Below are 22,872 nucleotides of genomic sequence, written 5' to 3' on the forward strand. Positions count from 1 at the left end.
GTGAAGGCCTGGTATTACCTGGTGCACCACACCCAGCTCAGGGCTGTTCTGTCAGTCCCCTACTGTACTCATCTCTCTGGCATGGACACCCAAATGTCCCCCAAATGCAGAAGTAATTGTACTCCCTTATGTTACTCCAAGACTTCCCCAGGGCTCTGTGTGCAAAAGTTCAGATCTTTGCTCCTATTCAAAATCAGCCATGAAAGTAATGAATATCTCGAGTGGAAAGAACTCGCAAAGGAGTCCTTCAAATGTGTGGCTTAACCCTGACTCGGGTGAGCAGTGTGCATCCTTAGAATTTTGGCCAGGAAAATGGACTTTGAGGCAGATTATCGTAACAGAAGCTGACTGAGTAACATTCCCTAAGCATTTACTGTTCTTCACCCTGTCATCCTCCCTGCTTTTGATCAGTTTTGCTAACATTACTCCAATCTGCAGTGTGCTACCCTTTCAGCAGAGGGTGCCCATCAGTGTGCACTACCTTCTCTGCACCAGTTGGGTTCTGCTTCCTTGGACATCTTCCTGGAGCAGCTGTGTGCTTTGATCTATCTCTGTCTCCCTCTCTTTTCTTTCTCCATCCTTTTTTTCATTCCTTCCTCTCTCCCTCCCTCCCTCTCTCTTCCCTTCCTCCTCCCTCTGACACTTATAGTCAGTAACACAGTATTCTAGACTTCTTGTTTAAAATCAATCTAGCATCTAATAAACCTGTAGAGGGCTGAGTTTTATCTTGTCTTTCCTCCACAGTGCTTATTCAGTTTTTGGACTGCTTACAAGACACCTGAACCTGAAGTTAATTAGCTGAAAGTAGATGCTTGTGGGTCATCAGAGGCCCAAGGAGATGAGAAGAGGGTGTCAGGTCCCCTGGAACTGAGGTTATAGACAGTTGTGCCCTCCCATGTGGGTGCTAGGGTTTGAACTCAGGACCTAAGGAAGAGCAGCCAGTGCTCTTAATCACCAAGCCATCTCTCCGGCCTGTTTTTTTGTTATTTGTTGTTTGTTTGTTTGGAGACAGGGTCTCACTGTGTAGCCTGTGTAGTCTTGTCTGGCCTGGAGCTCAGTGTGTAGTCCAGATCCACCTACCTCTGCCTCCTGGGTGCTTGGATTAATGTGAGCCACTGCACTTGCTTCTTTTTGTTCTTCCTTCAACCTTGTAAAAAATTTTTAAAAACTATTCTTTGCTCAAAGTGGGTGAGCAAAGGTATATGGCTGAACTTACTTGTTAAGATTCATGGTTTGGTTTTTTTTTTTTGTTTGTTTGTTTGTTTTGCTTTGGTGTTTGTTTTTAAAGATTTATTTATTTAATGTATGTGAGTACACTGTTGCTTTCTTCAGACACACCAGAAGAGGGCATCAGATCCCATTACAGATGGTTGTGAGCCACCATGTGGTTGCTGGGCATTGAGCTCTTAACTGCTGAGCCAACTCTCCAGCTCCTGTTTGTTTGTTTGTTTTTGATAAACAGTTTTTCTGTGTAGCCCTGGCTGTTCTTGAACTTGCTCTTAGACCAGGCTTTGAACTCAGAGATCCATCTGCCTCTGCCACATGAATGCTGGGATTAAAGGCATGCACCACCATGCCTGGATGGTTTTTTTGTTTATAACCTTTTAACACTTCTGAACTGAACTGTGGGATGTTTTGTTTTGTTTCTTTTATTTGGTCTCTCACACCCTTTTACTCCCCTGACTCTTCTCAAGAAAAGGGAATCAGAGACCTAATGTCTTAGGTTCCTATTCCTGTGATAGAATACTATGATGAAAAGCAACAGGAGAAGGAGAGGGTTTGTTTCAGCTTACAGTTCTACAATGAAGTCTGTCTGTAATTTTGTGCTATATGTTTTGCAGCGGGAGTATGAGAGGGAGTACTGGGCCTTTAAGTTGTAATTTTGGGAAGAAAATTTTCTGCCAGATGTGATGGCAGATGTTTCGCTGGGAGCTTCCTGGACCTATTCATTAGTAGTCTGGATCCATTTTTTACTCCGTGCCTCTCTAACACTTTAGGAGCTCAAGTGAAGATGGTTTCCCCCTCATGCATGTTCCCTCATCTGTTCACCTCACAGCACAGGCACAGAGCAGAGGCCTGTTTCCTTATTGTCCAGTTGACTTGCTGAATAGCATAGGTGTTTGCAGAGGAGCTTTGGTGACCTTACTGCCTGTGTCTGGCTCTCTCTTCAGAATAGCATGATCCTCTCTGCCGCCATCTTCATCACTATCTTAGGCCTGCTTGGTTACCTCCATTTTGTGAAGATTGATCAGGAGACTCTATTAATCATTGACTCACTTGGCATCCAGATGACGTCTTCCTATGCATCGGGCAAAGAAAGTACTACCTTCATAGAGATGGACAAGGTCAAGGACATTATCATTAATGAGGCCATTTACATGGTAAGTGTCTAGGTGGTATCTCTGGGCTCCAGCGGAGGCAGTCAGCCCATGGGGTGTGCTGGGACCTAAACTGAGTCCTAATACAGCATTCGTTGTCACAGAACTAAACTGAAGGTACCTCTGTCCCAATACAAGTAGTTTTTTTTGGCTGGCATACCTGTGAACTGTAGAAGAAAAATGTATCTTGAAGTAAAAGTTTCCTTAGAGTCATGCTTTTCTCAGTGATGGGTATGTTGCAAGGAATGCATTGTTCATGAGTTTGCTGGTTGTACAAACATCACAGCACATACTTACACTTAGGTGGTATAGTGTAGTCACTCAGACGTCCTGTGATGGTATGTAATAAACTTCAGATGCTTGAGGTTGCTACCAAGTGTAGCATCACATGCTGCTTTACAGTAAACTTTTTTTGAGTCAGGGTCTCATTCTATAGCTTATGCTGGCATTGAACTTCCCATCCTCCTGCATCTCTCTCTTTTTGCTTGTTAATAAATTAATTTTTTTTTTTTTTTGGTTTTGCTTATTCACGTGTATCTGTATATATATCCCTCTGAGGCCAGAAGAGGATGTCAGATCCCCTGAAAATGGCATCACAGGTGGTTGTGAGCTACTCTCTATGGGTGTTAGCTAGGTGCTGAACTCCGATCCTGTGCAAGAACAGCAAGCACTCTTACCTGCTGAGCTATTTCTTTAGCTGCCTGCCTCTGCTCTTTTTATGTTTGTTTTTGAGACAGAGTCCTACCGTGAGGCCCTAGCTGATCTGGAACTTACTATGTAAACCAGGCTGGTCGCAAACTGAAAGATCTACCTGCTTCTGCCACCTGAGTGCTGGGATTAGAGATGTATGTCACCATTCCTGGCTAACAGACTTTTCTTTTTTATAAGTAGGAGTACATGTCATTAAAAAGCCTAGCAAATGCCGGGCGGTGGTGGTGCACGCCTTTAATCCCAGCACTTGGGAGGCAGAGGCAGGCGGATTTCTGAGTTCAAGGCCAACCTGGTCTACAGAGTTAGTTCCAGGACAGCCAGGGCTACACAGAGAAACCCTGTCTCGAAAAACCAAAAAAAAAAAAAAAAAAAAAAAAAAAAAAAGCCTAGCAAATAAGTAAACCATGACTATTTTGGAGAAGTAGCAGATTGTCGTGGATAGAGTCTTTTTGTTTGTTTGTTTACTTGTTGCTTTTTTTCCTCTAGGAAATGAGGTCCTACTGTGTTGCCCTGGTCTAATATCTAACCTAGTCTCAAGCAGCCAGCTGCCTTGGTCCTGGTTGGTGGGACTTTTGGTTCATAGGAACATACTTAGCTTTTTTTTTTTTTTTTTTTTTGAGGGGGGTGATCATTTAAAGGACAAAATGTAGGCAACTAGACACATGAAATTGTGAAGGAAGATACAAATCTAGTTGCTATTCTAGTTTCAACTCTGTCATGCTTTTTCTTTTTGGTTTTTTTTTTTTTTTTTTTTTTTTTTTTTTTTTTTTTTTTTTTTTTTGGTTTTTCGAGACAGGGTTTCTCTGTTAGCCTTGGCTATCCTGGAACTCACTCTGTAGACCAGGCTGGCCTCGAACTCAGAAATCCGCCTGTCTCTGCCTCCCAAGTGCTGGGATTAAAGGCGTGCGCCACTACTGCCCGGCGCTTTTTCTTTTTTTTGTAGTAGATACATGGCATAAAAGTGCAGGTGATAAAGTATAAAACCCTAAGTGAGGCTCTGTGGCTTCAGAGTGGCCATTCTGATTGTATGTAGTTTGAGTAACTACCTTAACCTAACTATGATGTTTCTGTTGGTGAGCACATTACAGTACAGTGATCTCTTGCTGCCATGGTGGCTTACGCCTTTCATCCTAGCACTTCGGAGGCAGAGGCAGGTAGATCTCTCTGAATGAGTCCAGCCTGGTCTACAGAGGGAGTTCCAGGCTAGCCAAGACTACTTAGACCCTGTCTCAAGAAAAACAAAGCAAAAAAATTTTTTATATACAAAATAAAAATAAGAGATAAACATTCCTTCTTCTCCCCCCACCCCCCCAAGACAGGGTTTCATTGTGCAGCCCTGGCTATCCTGGAACTCACTATGTAGACCAGGCTGTCCTCGAAATCAAGAGATGCCCCTGCTATGCCTCCTGAGTGCTAAGATTAAAGGTGTATGCCACCACCAGCACCCTGTGGCAAAAATACACTTTTCTTCTACTTCAGAAGCTGTCAGAGATTTCACTACATAAGAGATACTTGATGAAAAGGACTTTTTAGTCTTCCCCCAAAGAAAAAAGGAACAAGATGAGTTTCACTGAGGTCTCTGTCTGGTTTCTTTTCTTACAGCAGAAAGTCATTTACTACCTCTGCATTTTACTGAAGGATCCAGGGAAGCCACATGAGATATCCCAAGTAGTTCCTGTCTTCCAGGTGAGCACAGTGTCCCCCTTTCTCCTGTAAAACCCTGCCTTTTCTCTCTCTGCTTAGCCCTTAAGCCTTTGTTCAGTAGGGCGTGAACTTCTATTGTCAGAGTCTTGGAAATATCTGACAACCAACTTGAGTAAAAGGGGTTTTTTTTTGTTTTGTTTTTTAAAGATTTTAGAGAAGATAGTTACCAATCATATACCCACTTCTGCCTACAAATCACATTATTGTAATTCAGGTCTGTCTATCTATAGTTTTACATTGATAGCTTAATATCAATTAAGGTTGAGGGTCTTTATATATAATATATATATAATATATATATATTATATTATATTATATTATATTATATTATATTATATTATATGATAAATACTATATTTGTCTTTTCTATAGCGGTCATTATACTTAAATTATATTTTATTCCATTATATTGAAATATCAGCTTATTTAGCTATGTTATTGATAGGTTTTAAATAATGTCTAGATTAACTTGTTTTGATCTTACAATGAAGACCACTATGGTGGTACATGCCCAAACCCCCTCATTGTAAACTATCAGTCCTCTCTGCTAGATGAGCAGAGCCTAGGGATCAGTTATATATTTATAATAACTTTGTGTTATTTTGAATAGAAAACATTTATTAAATGGACATTCTTCATACAGTTTTCTTATTCTGTGGCTTGTCTTTTAATTTTAGTTGTATTACATTTTATAATACAAAATCTTTTCATATTAAATGCCCATCTTGTCTCTGAGGCTTATTTCACAACTTGTAACATTTTCTCAGATGGTCTGTCTCAGTGTCATATAATTTTGTCAGGCTAAAAGCTGTATTTTGCATGCTTGTAATCCCAGCATTCAGGAGGCAGAGGCAGGCAGATCTCTGAGTTTGAGGCCACCTGGTCTACAAAGTAAGTTATAGGACAGCCAGGACTACACAGAGAAACTCTGTCTAGAAACCAAACCAAACAAAGCCAAAACCTGTCTTTTTAACCCCCCCCACACACACACACACAGAGTCCGGATTTGGAGACCTCCCATCGGGTACTCATCCACTCGCTCTGCCTTGTGTCTCTTAGCTCACAGCTGCCATTTAGAGCCCGTGGTGTACGTGAGAGGTTGAAGGTGCAGGTGAATGCTTCTTATACTCTCCTTGACTCTGCATTTCTCCCCTTTGGAATTCAGAGTGCCAAGCCCCGGTTGGACTGCTTGATTGAAGTATACAGAAGCTGCCAGGAGATTCTGGCACACCAGAAAGCCACATCAGCAAGCCTATGAGTCTCAGCATTCAAAGGCCAGTATGGTTTTTATGGAGAGGACTCCTAAACTATAGTGGCTGCTTTATTTTCGGTACTGTAAAAACCATCAGGACATGGTCCTGAGAACCAGAACGGATGAGTAGATCTCAGAACCACAGAGCAGGGGCTGGAATTTGATTCATGTTCACGATGTATCATAATGTTCCCTGTATAGGTTTTATCTATATTACTAATCAAGGGGAGACCTTAAGGATTTTGACATGTCAAAAGGCGGCCAGTCATAGTGGACCATGCCTTTAGTTCCAGCACTCGAGACAGAAGCAGGTGACCTTTTGAGTTTAAGGCTGTTCTGGGCTACATAGTGAGTAACCCCACCCAAAACAAAAGAATTGTCATAAAGAACACTGAAAATTTTAAGTACCTTCATTTTTGTGTTAAAATCTGTGAAGTATTAAGACTGGTACCAGAGTTCACAAGAAAAATAATTTTCATCTGTATAGACTCTTATCTAAAAGTTAGGGAAAAATAAGTCACGTTTTTATATATGAATTAGCAGGAATAAAATGCCTTATAAAGGACTAGCCTCTGTCCACCTAGCTCCTGTGATTTGTGCAGGATGATGACTCCTTAATCCACAATTTAGCTAGGGATGGTGAAGATGCCCGTAATCCCAGCTCTCAGAAGGTGTCAACAGGAGGACTGAAAAGTTTGAGGTCAGCCTGGGCTACATGATGAGACACTGTCTCAAACCCCAAGATAAATAAACATCCACAACACACAGTTATTATCTGGTACACCGACAGTTTTTTATTGACAGACATGATACACAGCATTTCAGCCATGGGCGTCAAGCATATTAGTACCTTTCTGTTACTTAATATTTTTCTATTGCTCAAAAGCTGTTTGTCTAAGAGGGCTTAGATGAAAAGTGAGAGATTACATGTTGGTTCCCAAACATGAGACTGTCACATTAAAGGATGAAGAACCAGTTTACAGTAGCCTTTGTTTCAAAGGTGGTTTCTTAGATTCTAAAGATTAGGAAGGAGAAAAGGAGCTGACAGGCAGCATCTGCCTTTAATCCCAGCACTTGGGAGGCAGAGGCAGAGGCAGAGGCAGGAGGATCTGAGTTTGAGGACAGCCTTGTCTACATAGGGAGTTCCAGGACAGCTAGGGCTGCATAGTGAAACCCTGTCTCAAAAAGAGAGCAAGAGAAAGAAAAATAAGGAGAAGAAGGAGGAGGAAGAAGAAGAGAATAAGCAGCAGAAGCAGCAGCAGCAACAGTAGCAGCAGCTAATCTGACCTTCAAGTCTAGTACAAACAGTTTCATTAGCTGGAATTCTGTTTACAAAACAAAAACAACCTGAGAGCAGACTACATCCTTACTGGCTTTAAGGCCTTGGGATGTAAACCCAGAACTGCATTCTCTGCCTTTCACCTAGCCTTGACGAAGCTGTCCAGGAGCCTTTAGTGATGTGACTTGAGGTAGACCTGTCTCTACTAGAACCCCAAATCTGGGGTGGGAGTTGGGGTACAAACAGAAATGGCTATAAAACTGCCTGGCTTGCAAGTCAAGCTCTTTTAAGGGGCAGACTCTTGTGCCTTTTTAAAGTCAGGCTTGTCAGTTCAAAGGATGAAAGATTACAGCAGTTGAAGCATTCGAACAAACTAATTTTTGGCCTTGCAGTTTCTTGTGGTGTACAACACACACATTGTTGGGTTAAAGGCTTATTTCTTGATATTCTTCCTATTCCCTAGTCCATGTTACTGAAAAATAATAAAACTGCCTTAAAGCTACATAATAAAGCTTATTTTTTTTATATGTTGGAAAACCAAAGTATGAACTTTTGTTTTTTTTTATTTTGTGGGGAAAGGTAGAAATAAAGATCATCTTCATCAAAATCGATGAGAAGGAGTTGAGTTGAGGAGGATTATAATATTCTCAGGAAGGCAAAGGTGTATATATATCTAGGGCAGATATATACATGCCCTATGCATCCAACTAATTTGAGAAGCCATCTACCAAGAGTCTTGGTGAGCAATCCAGGCCTTCCAAGAATGGAAGGGTCTTTAGTGTTCCTGATATCTTGTTTCTGGTGGCCTCTTAGAGCAGCAACAAGCAAAATTCATGTGCTTGGTCTTTGAGAGAGTAGGGAGGTGATGACCACCTCATCCTTCAGTAGTGAGCACAGCTTTCACTGAGCCTTGTTAGGTCTTAAAATGACCCAGGAAGGGTGCAGACTGGCTCTGTCCCTGCCTGTGCTAGTCCAGTGTGAGAGAAACGCTTTAATCTTGACAGGAATACTGTGCTGTCCTGAAAAGACTAGAGCTGCTGCCTGCCCCAGGAGGGGCATGGCAAATGCCTCCTCACCAACAGGGGGGGAGGCTCGTCATTTTTTTTTTTTTTTCTCCAGCTTGGCCAGTGTGTTTCCCATTTGGGAAAGAAGTCTGATTTTAGAGATTTGTAAGTATTTGCTGGAGTTTAGGTGAATTAGGAATTTTAGTCCTATTTTATTCAGGGATGTTCAGAAAACTTCAAGTATAAGTCCCCATGTAAAGACCATGTACAATATAAAAAGATGAGCTTCCCTGAGTATCAGTGCAGAAGCCCCAAATACAGTACCATTGCCCTGGTAACTGTGGGCCATCCCTATCTCAGCGGAATCAGGTAGCATCCAGAGTCAGTATTCTTGTAAAAGAAATAGTGGTTTTGATGTTGGGTCTGGATCTTAAAACATTGGGCCTTGAAAGATAAGGCACCTAAAGGACACAAAAGTTTCAAGAGACCCTGAAATACACATTTCACAGAAGAGTTTGAGGAGGGGGCCATTAGACCCATCACAGTAGTAGTATGCTCCAGGACATAAATCTATCAATCCCAGAGGCACCAATGGTGGCAAGGGTATGGGGAGAAGAAATGTTCACAGCAAAGCTGACCCCTTAGTGCAGGAAACAGAAGCAAAGAACTGTCCATTCAGGTCTCGGGGCTGGCGGGCTGCAGGGAGCTTGGCTGGTAGGTTCACAGTTGCAGAACAGTGGTTCATGTAGCTGGCCATCATTAAGGTAGTTTCTGTAATCTAAGGCGGTCAAGGAAGCAAAGGATTAAACTAGCCTTATCTTGAATGCTGGCTTTTTCACTGGCTATAACATTGGGTACACATAGAATACCTGGGTTTTATTTGCCCAGTAAAATGTACCTCTGTTGGCCTAGAGAGTCTGAGATGCACAAGTACCCTCCTGAGGAATGGAGGGACAGCAGTGGCTGGGTCAGGTAGTTCCCACCAAGTTCCACCCGAACTCTTGGGGATGCTGTCCAGAGTTTTCTAAGTATCAGGCTTACTACATTACACCAGGCCAGGGTAAGCTGTTATGGTAGCTGTCAGACCCACCTTGGGAGCAGGCATTCGGAAGGTCAACTTGTCGATACGGGTTTTTCCAGAGCTCTGATCTGGAATGGATCTAATCACAAGCATGAAGTCATCCCTGCAGCCACCGAACGTTGTCACTGAAGAGTAGGGATAAGTGATGTTCACCTGCTGTGGGAGGAGCCAGTCGAGTTCAGGGGAAACTGTTTCTTTTAGACAAGGGAGCCTTAACCAGGAAGGGAGAACCCCAAGGTGATGATAATTTGGAGTGCTAAATCTTGATGTATGTAAGCTGTATCCAGACTATAGGACAGCACTGCTCGGCAGAAGTTAGAGAAAGGATTAGAACCAGCCCTTTCCTCTCATACCATAGTGCGGTGGTCCAGGATGCTGACACCATCCTCACTCACAGCAATCCACACCAGAGTGTTCTCCTTAGAAGACAGCTGGGCAGGCTGCAGAAACAGAAAAAGCGTATCACACACACCCACAGTTAGAGAGTCTGAATGTAAGTACTCTCTGAGGAAGAGGGGTCCATCCAGAGTCTGATGGGCAGTCATGTCATCAAGGGAAACACAGCAAACAACATTTGTGCAGCATCGGGGATGCTTATGGCTGGAGGCATTGGCCTTGGGGCTCTGCCACCCAACATCCAAAAGGTGGAGGGAATCACACCTGCCAGGACAGGACGGAAAGCTCTGTGGTCAGAACACAGGCTGAACTAGGGGCTGGACTTGTAGCTTGGTCGGTAGGTATTTTCTCCTGTACCCCAAACTCTCACAAACAAAATACATCTTGCTTTAACCAATCTCCAGGGACTACAAAAGAAATAGGATGACAAGAATTCAGTGATAGGGGCCTTAGGTCCTCTCAGTGAGTTTGTGACTATTTGGTAGCCATTTCCTGGGTGTTTCTGTCAAGGCTACAGTGAGGTACTCCAGAAGGTCTCACTCTGCTACCCAAGAGCCTGGGGGAAGGAAACAGACTGAGACCCTTTGTGAAGCTTTCCTCAACCTTCCAGGCCAGCAGTTTTGTATTACAATAGTGCTGTATTTTTACTTCATTGCCAACCCCTTCCTCCCTCCCTCCCTTCTTCTCTTCCTCCCTCCTTCCCTCCTCCCCATGAAGGCATGCACACACTCTTGTCCATGGACACAAATTGTAGGTATAGCTTAGGGGCAGAAAGTATTCATGTGCAAAGTCCTGGTTTGGTCCCCAGCACATTCCCCAAATTAAACAGATAGAGGTTAATGTTGCTGAGAAAGACTGAAAAGACAGGACAAGTATGAAGAATACTTGTATGAACAATGCCTCCATTCTTCTGTTCCCTCCAGTTGGAAAGCCTCTTGAAAGCAAGGGACTAATTTGTTCTCTCTCTCTCTCTCTCTCTCTCTTTTTTTTTTTTTTTGGTTTTTTTTTTTTGGTTTTTTTCAAGACAGGGTTTCTCTGTGTAGTCCTGGCTGTCCTGGAACTCACTCTGTAGACCAGGCTGGCCTCCGCCTGCCTCTGCCTCCCAAGTGCTGGGATTAAAGGCGTGCGCCACCACCGCCCAGCTGTTCATTTCTTTAAAAACATTTTTTAAAATTTATTTTTAATGTGTAGGGTTGTTTTGCCTACATGTGTGTCTGTATACCACATGTGTGCTTATATCCAAAGAGGCCAGAAGAGGATACTGGATCTCCTCAGATTGGAATTGCAGATGGTTGTGAGCCACCATATGGGTGCTAGGAATCAAACCTAGGTCCTATGCAAAAGCAGCAAGTACTCTTAACTGCTGAGCCTCCTTCTCGGCCTTTTCATACCTTTAAACAACTGGAACTAGATATGCTTTCAACAACCTATCTCTCTATGCTAGATAGGGGAGTGAATGTCCATTTTCTTACTTGTAGCTCCAGTGAACAGGACCTGGTTCCAGTCTCAATGTCTGATTATAATGTCTGGTCACGGGTAATGTCTGTGATTAACTGTAAAGTTCACGCATACCAGACACCTACTGACGGAAACTTCCAACTAAAATTACTATTTGCCTCCTGGCCTTCAATGTAGGGGCAAAAGTAACTGCTGTCTGCATAGTCTGATTCCCTTGGGTGGTCCATTTCTGTCTACCTCTGGGCTTTTGGGTAGCAAGTCAAGATGAGTTTGTTTAGGTCATACATTGTCTTTTCAGTCTGAATCGTCATGTGTGATTTAGTTGAGCTTGCCTCTGCAGGAGAAGCACTGGCAAGTCAGTTAAGGAAATGTGAAGATAAACAGTGAATTAGAACTCAGCTGTGGACCGTGGTCTGGTCAGAAATGCGTACGTGAGGAAGTAGCAGCTCCTAGTGTTTGATAGCGAGGAGGTGGGGGCTGCAGACTGGACTGATGGGCTTATGACCAGAGAGAGGGGAGAGAAACTCCAGGAAGAACAGCATCTGAAGATCTGGGCAATTCCTTTTCCTGTCACTCACCTGAGCAGCAAAGAGCTTAGCACCAAAGAGAGGCCATTTCCGAGCCACAGTCAGGTAGATGCGGATGCACTCAGGAGGGGAGCATCCTTGTAGCGCTGCCCACTTGGTAGCCATCATGTCTGCCAGGTGCCTGGTTCAGGTGGGTGGAAGACAAGGTGCTAGTGAAATGCCCGCCTCTTTTCATCACAGCTCCCAGGTTTCCCCACAGGTTTCCTCTGTAAGACCTTGCCTCCAGCCTACCTCAGCTGCTCAGGGGGTGCTCCATTTCGATAGCGCCTTGGGTAAAACCTGTCAAGGACCTGCTGGAGGAGATGCTGAGCTTTGGAAGGAGGTGTACCCCCAGGGCCTGGCAGCGTAGGCTTCTCCAAGTCCCCATACTCCACCTGAGGTAGAAAGAGACGGCAGTCCTGAGTCTGGGTGGATGGTGAGTGGTGGGGCTGCTGTTCGAGAGGTGAACAAGCCCCTGACCACATCACTGCCTTTTCAGATAACAATGATAAGAATTAATTTAACCCCATGTGTCATAGACATTAGAGAACCATCCTTGAGGTCCTAGAATAGTACATTGTCTAGATCAACTATCATTTGTGGCTAAATGCTAGAAGATAGATGGGGTTACAGACTGTGGAAGACAGAAGAGGGCTTGGTGTCAGACACCCAGCTCAGGCAATAGCCGTTCAACTTTGCTCAAGCTATTAACTCTGAATGTCAGCTTCCTTCTCCTAAGTGATAATGAAAAGGATACAGAAAATACATCTGAAATGTTGCTTGTGGTTTGCTACGGAGTACTCACACTGATGTTTCTAACATTGATGGTTCTAACCATGACGAGCCACTGTACAGCCCAGGCTGGCTTGGAACCCAGACTTGCTTTGAGTTTGTGCCAACTCTGCCTTAGCTCTCCAAATGCTGGGATTATAGGTGTGTGCCACCACATCTGGCTACATCCACACTTACGGGAACCATGGAGGTATCCCGGAAACCCCTAGCAGATAGCCTTCTACACAAAGTACAAAGGAGAGTCATTCTAAATGTGTGTTCTTAGCGTTCTACTTAGAATGTGGGGTGGTTCATAAAGTTTATCACATGCATTGTGGGACATATTCTGCTCAAGTACATATACTGGATAGTGGCAGAGAGGGAATTGTGTTTTTCAAATACTCAGAAATAAACTGAAGCGCCGAGAAGCAACTTGACTAAGCTCTCATTGGAAGGAGGCTGGGACATCAGCCCAGGCTCTCGGTTCCCAGTCATCTTCTGCACACAGCAGCCATGTGCAGTGAGTAAGGAGATCACTCCCTCTGTACAACAGAGCCCCCTCCCAGCTGCCACAGGATCTGCAGTCTTCTGTCAGGTTTCATGGTGTTTCCAACAGGAAGAAACCCACCTGGGCCATCAAGGCAGCCATTTCCAGGGCCAGTTCCTTGGTGACCGGAAATCTTCCTGCCACTATTTCCCCACTGGCTTGGAAGGCAAGTAGCAGACGCTCTCTCTCTGTCTCCCCTTTGACTTGACTTCGAAAGTACAGCCTACAGTGAAGACAGTGAAAAGCCAGATCTCAGCTGGCACCTTAAACAAAAATAAGGCTTTCTCTGAATCTTTATCTTGATCCCTCAAGTAAAGATAACTGTTTATACCGCCTGTAAGCCTCTCTTCTACTACCAAAGAAACTTGTAGCCAAGCCTAACCTAGATGTCTCACCCAGAGGAACAGGGGTTAGTTCTGAACACATACACTTGCTGCATTCTGCATGAAGATTCTGGTACCTAGAATCACAGCTTATTAGGTCTGGATAAATTATGACTCCCAAGAGACTAATGGTAATTATTTGCCTGGAGACATACTGGATAAATTTCTCTTACTTAAATTGGTAGAAAGAACTTGTGTGTGTCCTGAAATTGATAGATAGAAAAATATTCCTTAGCTTTAAATATTTGGTGCTTATACAAATCTGTACTCCCGTAAGGTAATGTACAGCCATCCCGTGGCCTTAGTATGCTTCTGTGGCATGTATGCATAGCCATGTGCACATGGTACAGAGAATGCCAACAGAACCCTGCACTACCAGAGTCTTTTGAGGGAGCAGGAACATAGCCAACCTGAAATTCACCTCATGATTGCCACTCAAGGTAATAACTACAGACTCTCCGCCTTACTGGGACAAGCCGTCTCATTTGGGAGAGATGAGCTGGTGCCCAGGGCAGCCCTCATGTCCCCCCCACCGTCAGGCGGCTCTCAGGACCTGTTCTTGTACATCAGCTTGACGACTCGTGTCCCACCCTCAGTCTTTCCAGGATGCAGTTCCTTCAGCGTTTGCTCCCACTTGGAGATGGCGTCACAGATCTTAAAGAGGCAAAAGATGAACATCAGCAAAGCCCCTTGTTGGGGGGATAAAGTACAGCCAGAGGTGGTCTCTGGACAAGCTGAGTGAGGGCTCTGTCTTTAGAAGGTTGCCCTGTGAGGTCTGAGGCTGCAAGGATGGGAAATGCCTATCAATTCCCGTTCAGATGAGGAGCTAGATGGCACCATGGATGTAGTTTGATCATTGCCACAGTGGCTGTGTGAAGGCCTCTGAGGGACCAGACAAGGCAGGCCCCAGTCAAAATCATGGCATCATGGTTCCATTTTTATTTCATTTGCCACAGTCTCCTTTCAATAAATACACCCCCATATGCCTGCTCTGATCGAAGCCTTACAGATGCCCCCATACATTTACTAGAAAGATATGTGACAATTTTTTCATGCACTGTTAAAGACAAGCTCGTTGTTCTAGGATAACAAAGCAGATGCTGGGGCCACATGCACCCATCTAGTGTGGCAATACATTCTCACAAATGCTTAACACCCTTGTGGTACTAGTCTCCAGACCACTGTATGGACCAACTGTCTCTTTCAAAAGCTTTCCACCTACAGAGGTGCCATGAGGACCTACCACCTGTCTGTAAGCATAGTAGACAGTAAAAGCTAGGTGATAGTCCACACCCACTGGATCTCAGCATTGCTGTTGACCTAAGTGTCCGGCTTCCTCGTCTTTACACTGGGCTAAGAGGCTCTGCTACTGGCTGCTGCATAGTCCTGTGAGGGAGGCAGGACTGTGAGGACTTTGTCTCTAGGGTCAAGGTCACAGGTAGCTTTCTCTGCCTGCACAGATAATATGTTTTAGGATGGCACAGAAATGCTGGCCTGGAGACAGCATCTTGGTTTCAGGACCAGACAGGGCTCTGAAGAGTTAGGCGTGCACATGGGACAGACTCTGACCCCACCACCTATATGTCTGAGCTAAGAGGTAGGAGTGGGGTGTTTACCTTGACATGCCCCTGAAGACAGTGCTCCAGGTCCCTGCCAGAAGGATCATCTGTGAAGAGGGCAAAGCCGGACTGGGAAGGCTTCCTCATGCCTGTCTCCTGGTTCAGCCGCTGGAGGAACTCATCAACTGTGGAAGAGCCATCGAAACCAACCACCTGGGAATGGGAGAGGCACCCTGAGCCAGCAAACTTCCTGAGGAACTGTCACGGGGGATCAAGGAAGGGTCTGAACACAGCAATGGAGAGGTACAAGGGGGAAGGCAAGATGTCAAAGGCAGTTGGTTTCCACATTCACTTCCAGAGGAATCTGAGCTTGCCCACTAAACTGGAACTGGACAGAGGCCTAGTCACTCTTTCATAGTCAATATTGTGGGAGTTTTATCTCATGCTTTTCTGGTCCAGTGTCTCAGCTTCCCTGTTGATGAAATGGGTTCAGAAGACCTACCTGTAAGGCACCAAGCAGTACCGCACTTTGAGTTCAGGCTCCTTTCTCCTCACCCACTATACATGCCATCCCCACCTCAAATCTAGGCTTAGTCTGAAAGCCTGCAAGGCTTAGCGGCACGCACAAGTTTTAAGACTTGGGGTAGGGCGCGTGCCCAACTGCCTTACCTGGTAAGTCCCATTGGCAAAGTGCACGGGGATGCTGAAGGGTAAGGAGTGATGGAAGGGGTTTCGTAGCAAGATGGACACTACTTCCATCCGTGATGGCCTGGCCTCCCGTTCCCCTGTCTGCAGGGTTCGCTCCACGGCTCGCTGGCAGTATATGGCATACTGGCCAGTTTCACTTCTGAAAACAGAAAGGATTATTAGGAATTCCTTCCTCTTAGCACCCTGGAGTGTATACCCATACTGAGCCAGCAAAAAAACTAACTGGGCTAGTTGTGGGGACCTGAAAACTAGCACGTGAGATGTTATTACATTTTTATTTGGTGAGGGAGCACATTTGTGGAGGTCAGAGGACAACTTGTGGGAGCTGGTTCTCTCCTACCATGTGGGTCCTGGGAGTTGATCTCTGGTTGTCAGCTTTGGCAGCAAGCACCTTTACCTACTAAGCCCTCTCACCTGCTGCATTTGTCACTGTGGACCTACCTACAGCACATGGTTGCCATGGATTCCTTCCTGCCTGCCTGCCTGCCTGCCTGCCTGCCTGCCTGCCTGCCTGCCTGCCTGCCTGCCTGCAGGATATCTGATCACATTGGGAACCCCGAGATTGTGTTATTTACTATAAAGCTCTGTTTCTAGTGGTGGTGGGGCTCAGCCCTTAGCACGCGCCTTTAGTCATTCTTGATGGGATAGTGGCACACCCTTAGCACATACTTTTAATCGAAAACAGTGAAGGTAAGGTTAGTTTATATAAGGAAGCACCCATGTTTGAAAGTGATGTCTAACTGAGTAGCAGACAAAGTGGTCAATCAGAATAGGATCTGTCCAACTCTCAGGAGAAGAGAGAGGGAAAAGCTACCTGAGAGAGCAGCGTAGAGAGGAAGAGGAGGAGGCAGTTTAATAGGTAGAGTTTTACTGAGGCAGGTTGCAGAGAGGGAACAAGCTGGGTACAGGTGAAGACAGAATAAGTCAGAGAATGAGAAAGAGCCAGAAGATCAGAACATATTCCCAAAGTTGGTATGAGGCCAAGTAGAGCAATTCAGGAAAGGCAGGGAGAGAAGCCAGAGTGAATCAGTTATCCTGGAGAGGACTCTAAGCCAAAACAGCTGATGTGAACCAACTAGCCAGAGCTCAGAACTAGGAAGGGGTGAGTGTGTTCAGCAGCAACTTTCAGAGGCTGAAAACATTCTAGGCATAAAAAAACATTGTATGGAGGCTAGAAGCTTCCAGGACTAGGCCTACCTAGGCTATCTGACAGAGGCAACAAGCCTGGGAAATGACAATTACTTCAGGCAAGTAAAAGCTATTATTCCCCTCCCTCCTTCCCCCCTCTCCCCTTCCCTCTCCTCCTCCCTTCCCCTCCTTTGTTAAAATCTGTACTAGGGATCTAACCAAGGACCATGTGCCGCCCTAGTTGAGCTAATCCCCACCCCTACATGGATATTTTCTTGCAGAAGCCAGAAGTAGAGGAAGTAAACATTTGGGGATAATTTGGGATAGCACGGCTATCCCATGAGAATGCCCCCCAAATACCCAAGCACACATGGACTGGTGTTCAAAGCTAAAGTCTGCCCAGATCTCCACCTGCTCAGGTGTACACAGTAATGGGTGAGTCTCTCGACCCTGAGCAGATCTGAGGGAGCTGTAGTTAATCCAACTTCTTCCTCCCCTCACCCCTTTGAGTCATGTCATTCCTGTCACTAGTGTAGGGGTGACAGAGAAAATGCTTCTACTTACCTGGGGTCTGCATGACGTTGAAGCTGCTGTTTGACATACCAGAGGAAGTGATGCTGAGGCAGGAAGAGTGGGGCACACAGAGCCAGGAGCTGCCAGCACTGCCATGGAACACAGGCAGTGTGGGTCAGGGCTGGGATCCTGCTATTGTAGCTTTGAGCTACAGAACCTACACGCACCCCCACCCCCACCCCCCACCAACTAGAACCTCAACCCCCTTGCCAAGTACTGGGATAGCTGCCTTGGCCAGATGTTGCCCAGAATGGTAGTCACACTGTGAGCATGCACACATCAGACAACCATGCTCAAGCAACTTGGAGCACAGAAGCTGCCCACTGCCTAGGACTGGATGGAGAACAGGCACCCGCTACCACCATGTCTACCCCTCTAACAAACGGTTCTAGCCAGCCGTTGTGTCCCGGTGCATGCTCACCTGCACAAGAGAGTACTTCTGAGGCGGGCGGCAACTGGTCTGCTTCAAGAGCTGGCAGTAGATCTCACTCTGTAGTTCAGGGTGAACGAGGCAGACCTGCAGTGCTGTCTGAGCCAGGGACACGTGGTAGTCCACTGAGGCGGCTTCCACTGGCACATTGATGAAGAGCTGACAGGACTGGAAGGAGGATGCCAGTGGGTACAGGCAAGGACAGCTCCTTGGTTATTCTATCAGGACATGCATTGATACTGCAGAGCCTCAGGAAAGACTCAAGTTCACTAGTGGTCTGCCTTCTCTAGAGGGAGCAACTGTCTCTGCATGTGAGGCTCAAAGTGGCTACCTGAGGGGCAGAATTATACCTTCTTTAAATGTTTCTATTAGATAAGCCTGCCCACACCAGCAGAAAACACTTTTTCAAGGCAGGGCAGCACAGTGTAGCTCAGACTGGCATTTAACTCCAAGTCCTGCCTCTGCCTCCTGGGCCAATTGTGAGCATTTAACACCACACTAGCCCCTTAGCAAATTCTCTCTCTCTCTTTTTTTTTTTTAGGCCAAAAAAATGCAAATGGGCACAAAGACTGTAAACTAGGTCAGAATCTCTGATGTCTAGAAGTAGTGCAAACCGGGTCTTTTCTATTGTTACTTGAGGTCAGTGGCTCCTCAAGGGAGAGCCTTTGCTGGCATTTCCTAGTGCCCCAGAGCTGCTTCCTGGGCTGCAGAAGGGTTATATTTCAGCCATAAAGGGAACCCTGTGGGACTTTCTCTCACAACCCTTGGGCCACCCTGTAACCACATAGTTCTCCTGTGCTGGGATGGGGTTAAGCTGTGCAGGCTGAGCTTGGGCACCGGTATCCAACAGGCCTGGGTTCCACTCCCACATTACCTTGAAGAGCTTGAGGGCCTCCGTCTGCAGAGCCTCGGAGGGCAGGGTGGTAAGGGAGGCACATAACCCTTCCCGGCTGTAGCACAGCATGGGGTGCCTCCAGAGCGGGGAGTCTGTACAAAGCACAGACCAGAGAGCAGTGCTTACTTACTACGGAGAACTCACCTCCTATCTACCAGCCCCAGCTTTCACCTGCAAAGAAGACTGTGGCTTAACTCTATGGGAAACATGGTTTTGCTGGGGTGGTCATCTACAGGCTGAAGGCCATGTCAGTGTGTGCTGTAAGTTGCACATTCCTCCACACAGCGTGGAGGAAGGCAGCCAAAGCTTTGCTGACGAGCTCCAAAGGGTTAAGTGAACAAAGGTGTGAGTGCTTCTGAACAGAGTCTGCATGCAAGGAACCTGCCTTCCAGTCTCAGGTCGGAGGAACAGATATATCAGCCTGAAACGCACCAACCCTCAGAGCAGTAGGAAAGGTACCTCAGGTTGGTCCACGAGGACCCTGAGAATTAGTAGCAAAAGAAGGACTCCCGACATCCCAGGCTTAGGTTAGTCTGATCCAAATTGAGGCTTCACTTATTAACAAACTTAACTATAGATTAACCAGCTGCCTCCTCCACCCAGACCCCCTACCCCCATGTCTTCTGCATAGCTAGCAAAGCTACAGATTAAACAGAGTAAAACATTTACCTAGGTTTCTGGAAAGTCTGTTTCCCAGACAGATTTCCTCACACACAGTGCTTACCTCAGTGTTTTGGCCAGAGACAGAGAGGGCAAAACACTGGAGCGTGGGATGGGACTTCCCTCAGGCATGCTTAATGCAGCTTATGCGTGACAGAGCTCTTTCTGCTTCTTGTCCAGTTAGTACCCTGCCACTCCCTGCAGCCCACGCAGCGACGGCCATGCTTTCCTTACCTGGGTTGCCCTCACCGTCCATCAGTTTCCCAATGAGCTGCTCATAGACGGTGCCCACCTTGGCACTGCTGCCACCTGCAGCCACGGTGAGGTGGTAAAGCCATGTATCCTGGGAGAGGACAGAGAATAATCAGATGCTAATGTGGTAGGAAGAGGGCAGGCAAGATCTGAGTTTGGGCAGGGGATGTAGCTCAGTAGCAGAACACTTGTCTAACGTGTGTGAGGCTCTGGGTTTGATTCTCCCCACTCCCCTGCAAAAAGGCAGCTTAGAATTTAAGATGGGAATGGAGGTGCATACCTGTAATAATGTCATACCAGGATTTAGGAGGCTGAGGCAGAGAGCTCAAGATCAGCGTGGGCTATGTGAGACCCTGCCTTGGGGTGTGGGGTTGTGTTGAGGGAAGTAGGCTTTCATTAGTTTGGCTGGCATGAGTTAAGATTACAACTCCAAAGAGAAAGACAGGACCAGGTGGCTGTCAACCTAAATCTCCAAGTTCTGTCCTGGCCCATGATGAAGAGATGCTGGTCATTTGGAATGTGTCCCATTCAGTGCCCAAGAGGAAAGAAACTTGAATTTGGAACGCTCAGGGGAGAGAAGGGGAATGAGAACACAGGTCAAGGCTTGGCCACAAAATTCCAGCTCCTCCCTTACCTTTTCATGCTTGGTGCCTATGAGGAGGTAGGTGGGGCTGTGCTCTGGTGGGTGGATCACCAGCGTGCAGTGGGAGGACAGCAAGCGTCCAGTTCCTCCAGCTTCATAGTCTTCATCTGAGTCACAGGATCGATCTACTTCTTCTATGTGAGCGTCCTGCACAGGTAGGCAGCCCAGGGGTCTCTGTGGACATGAGCCTTCCATGAATAGGACAACAGGCAGAGAGGAGAGTCTCCTTTTCTAAATGCTTAGGCTGTGTGGGGCTGGAGAATGTACATGTAGACAGGGAGCAGGGTGAGAAGATAGAAGAAGCAGCTTTGCAGCCAGGCCAGAAACACAAGACTGTTTCGGAAGTACCAACTGACTCCACCGGCCAGGATGCTGGTTCAGTGCTCAGGAGGGAGCTGGACAGCTGACTTTGAGGTTGTTGTAGGGAAGCTGGGGGCTGCTGTCAGTGGCATGCAGCTGTGCAGATTGGAGGTGGCACTGTTAGGAAGCTCATGAAATACCTTGTCCTCGTGGCTCCGGTAGTAGTAGAAGGTTTTCCCAACAAGGGCACACCAGACCAGCTTGGAGTGGCCGTGCTTTACCTGTAAGTAAATTACTTCATTAGAACCAGGACTCCAAAATAAATCCTAGGGCTAGCCAAGACAGGCCACAGGAAGGTTGCCAAAATCAGGTCTCCTCTCACAGTGAGACTGCTACAGTATGTAACCCAGCCACTGTTGGGCCACCCAGGGACCTATGACTTGCCAGTGAAAGATTACCCAGGAAATCAGAATGTGGATAGGGGAAGAACCTGCTGGTTGGCATAGGCAGTTGTAAGGATGCCGCAGGGTAAATAGAAGGCCCTGGCAGTCTGAAACCCCAAGTAATGTGCCATAAATCACCAGGAAGCAGCAACTGTACTCTCAACAGAAGAACTACAGACTGACTGATGGGAAGCAGAGGCCCAGAGGGAAAGTCTGAGCACCTAGCTTGCTGAGCTCAGTAAGTGTCCCTAAGTGTTCAACCCTGTTAATATGCTGCCTAGTTAACTTCCGTTACACACCCTGACACAGCTAGTTATATTGTGGAGGCAATGATTAATGTCCTAAGCATTAAGTAAGAACATTTCTTTTCCTTCTGTCTCCTTCTCTGTTTCCAGAAGCACCACCATCATTTTGTATGCCCAGACCATAGTTGAGGGCCAATCCACTAAGCACTGGGAAGTGGTTCTTGGAGAAAGGAGCCCAACATATCTGGGCACTCCCATGCTGGGCTCCTCCTACCTCCCAGCCAGCTCCACTTGTACCTTGGTCAGCCAGCCCTTCACAGTAGGCTTGGTGCCTCCTTGATGCAGGGCTGGAGGGCCGGTGACCTGCACCTTAAGCAGGCTCTGTAAGACACGGATCCATTCTTCCAGGAGGCTGGGGGACTCTGCTGTTAGGTAGTAGGTTTTGTTTCCAGAGATGAGCTGTGGTTGTGGGGTGAGGGTTAGAATTAGTGATTGTCTGACAGCACAGATCCTTCAACTTGCCGGCCTTCTCACTGGCCGCCTGTTCTCCCCCTTCTTGTTCTCCCTTCATCTCTCATTCTGTCTCTTCTCTCTCCTTCTTCTGGTATGACATCATCCATTCATGTTTATTTTTGCCTCATCTTTGCTTCAATCACACAGTCTATCCAATACCACACAGTCTATCTAACACACAGTCTATCCAACACCACACAGTCTATCCAACACCACACAGTCTATCCAACACCACACAGTCTATCTAACACACACAGTCTATCCAACACCACACAGTCTATCCAACACCACACAGTCTATCTAACACACACAGTCTATCCAACACCACACAGTCTATCTAACACCACACAGTCTATCCAACACCACACAGTCTATCTAACACAGTCTATCTAACACCACACAGTCTATCCAACACTACACAGTCTATCTAAAATGCTCTGAGCAGGCTCACCTGAAATGTCTGTGCTTCTTCCCCTCGGACAATTTGGCAATGAGAGTTCAGATCCACTTGACCTTGAGGTTTCCGGATGACGTCACTCTGGAAAAGAAGGAGTGAAGAGGGAGCGTTGGAGTTGGAGGCTTCTCAGGTCACCGTTTCTTACTCCAGGTCACAGGCTCAAAGGAAAGAGTGGTTCCCAGGCCTCCCTGGCTCTGGTACAATGAGCGACTTGTTCTGTATTTTTACGCTAGCAAAATAAAGCCATAATTAGGAACATGACACCCTCTAACCCAGGCCTCAAAAGATCTCACAAAGGAGAGTAAGACTTTAAGATGGGATCAGAAACCTATCTATAAAGTCCTCCTGGTCCTTTGACCAAGCTATGTGTGGTGACATGTGCCTACAGTCCCAGCTACTTAGGCCATGGCAGGAGGCTTAGTCAAAGGCCACAGAAATCACTGTTTTCCTTTCCAGTGTTCTTACAGACAGTACTTATTGTTAGTGCATGTTTCTCACTGAGGTATACAGGCTCAGAACCCATCACATGGAGCTGG

The 22,872-nt window shown here is 46.2% G+C and overlaps 2 protein-coding genes across 9 annotated transcripts in view; one reads left to right on the plus strand and one right to left on the minus strand.

Annotated features, from left to right (window-relative positions):
• Pigh (phosphatidylinositol glycan anchor biosynthesis class H) overlaps nt 1-22,872 on the plus strand; it is a 29,526-nt gene that overhangs the window by 2,126 nt on the left and 4,528 nt on the right. For 2 of the 4 annotated variants that reach the window (XM_076921890.1, XM_076921891.1), the window contains exons 2-3: nt 2,172-2,381; nt 4,692-4,775. In XM_076921890.1, coding sequence (XP_076778005.1) covers nt 2,172-2,381; nt 4,692-4,775 — 294 coding nt within the window. Of the gene's footprint in view, nt 1-2,171; nt 2,382-4,691; nt 4,776-5,852; nt 6,459-22,872 lie in introns of those variants that run through there. The other 2 variants (XM_076921889.1, XM_076921892.1) reach the window with 2 other exon arrangements.
• Plekhh1 (pleckstrin homology, MyTH4 and FERM domain containing H1) overlaps nt 8,117-22,872 on the minus strand; it is a 67,817-nt gene continuing 53,061 nt past the window's right edge. For 3 of the 5 annotated variants that reach the window (XM_076921865.1, XM_076921864.1, XM_076921862.1), the window contains 17 exons: nt 22,331-22,417; nt 21,664-21,825; nt 20,879-20,959; nt 20,370-20,552; nt 19,718-19,826; nt 18,803-18,915; nt 17,920-18,096; nt 17,490-17,587; nt 15,759-15,936; nt 15,147-15,302; nt 14,084-14,184; nt 13,229-13,370; nt 12,082-12,224; nt 11,842-11,971; nt 9,763-9,849; nt 9,419-9,565; nt 8,117-9,106 (listed from right to left, as the gene is read on the minus strand). In XM_076921865.1, the coding sequence (XP_076777980.1) occupies nt 8,951-9,106; nt 9,419-9,565; nt 9,763-9,849; nt 11,842-11,971; nt 12,082-12,224; nt 13,229-13,370; nt 14,084-14,184; nt 15,147-15,302; nt 15,759-15,936; nt 17,490-17,587; nt 17,920-18,096; nt 18,803-18,915; nt 19,718-19,826; nt 20,370-20,552; nt 20,879-20,959; nt 21,664-21,825; nt 22,331-22,417 (2,250 nt within the window). In that variant the 3' untranslated portion in view covers nt 8,117-8,950. Of the gene's footprint in view, nt 9,107-9,418; nt 9,566-9,762; nt 9,850-11,841; nt 11,972-12,081; nt 12,225-13,228; nt 13,371-14,083; nt 14,185-15,146; nt 15,303-15,758; nt 15,937-17,489; nt 17,588-17,919; nt 18,097-18,802; nt 18,916-19,717; nt 19,827-20,369; nt 20,553-20,878; nt 20,960-21,663; nt 21,826-22,330; nt 22,418-22,872 lie in introns of those variants that run through there. The other 2 variants (XM_076921863.1, XM_076921866.1) reach the window with 2 other exon arrangements.

Source organism: Arvicanthis niloticus, chromosome 23 (genome assembly GCF_011762505.2).
Source record: "Arvicanthis niloticus isolate mArvNil1 chromosome 23, mArvNil1.pat.X, whole genome shotgun sequence".
Lineage (NCBI taxonomy): Eukaryota > Metazoa > Chordata > Mammalia > Rodentia > Muridae > Arvicanthis > Arvicanthis niloticus.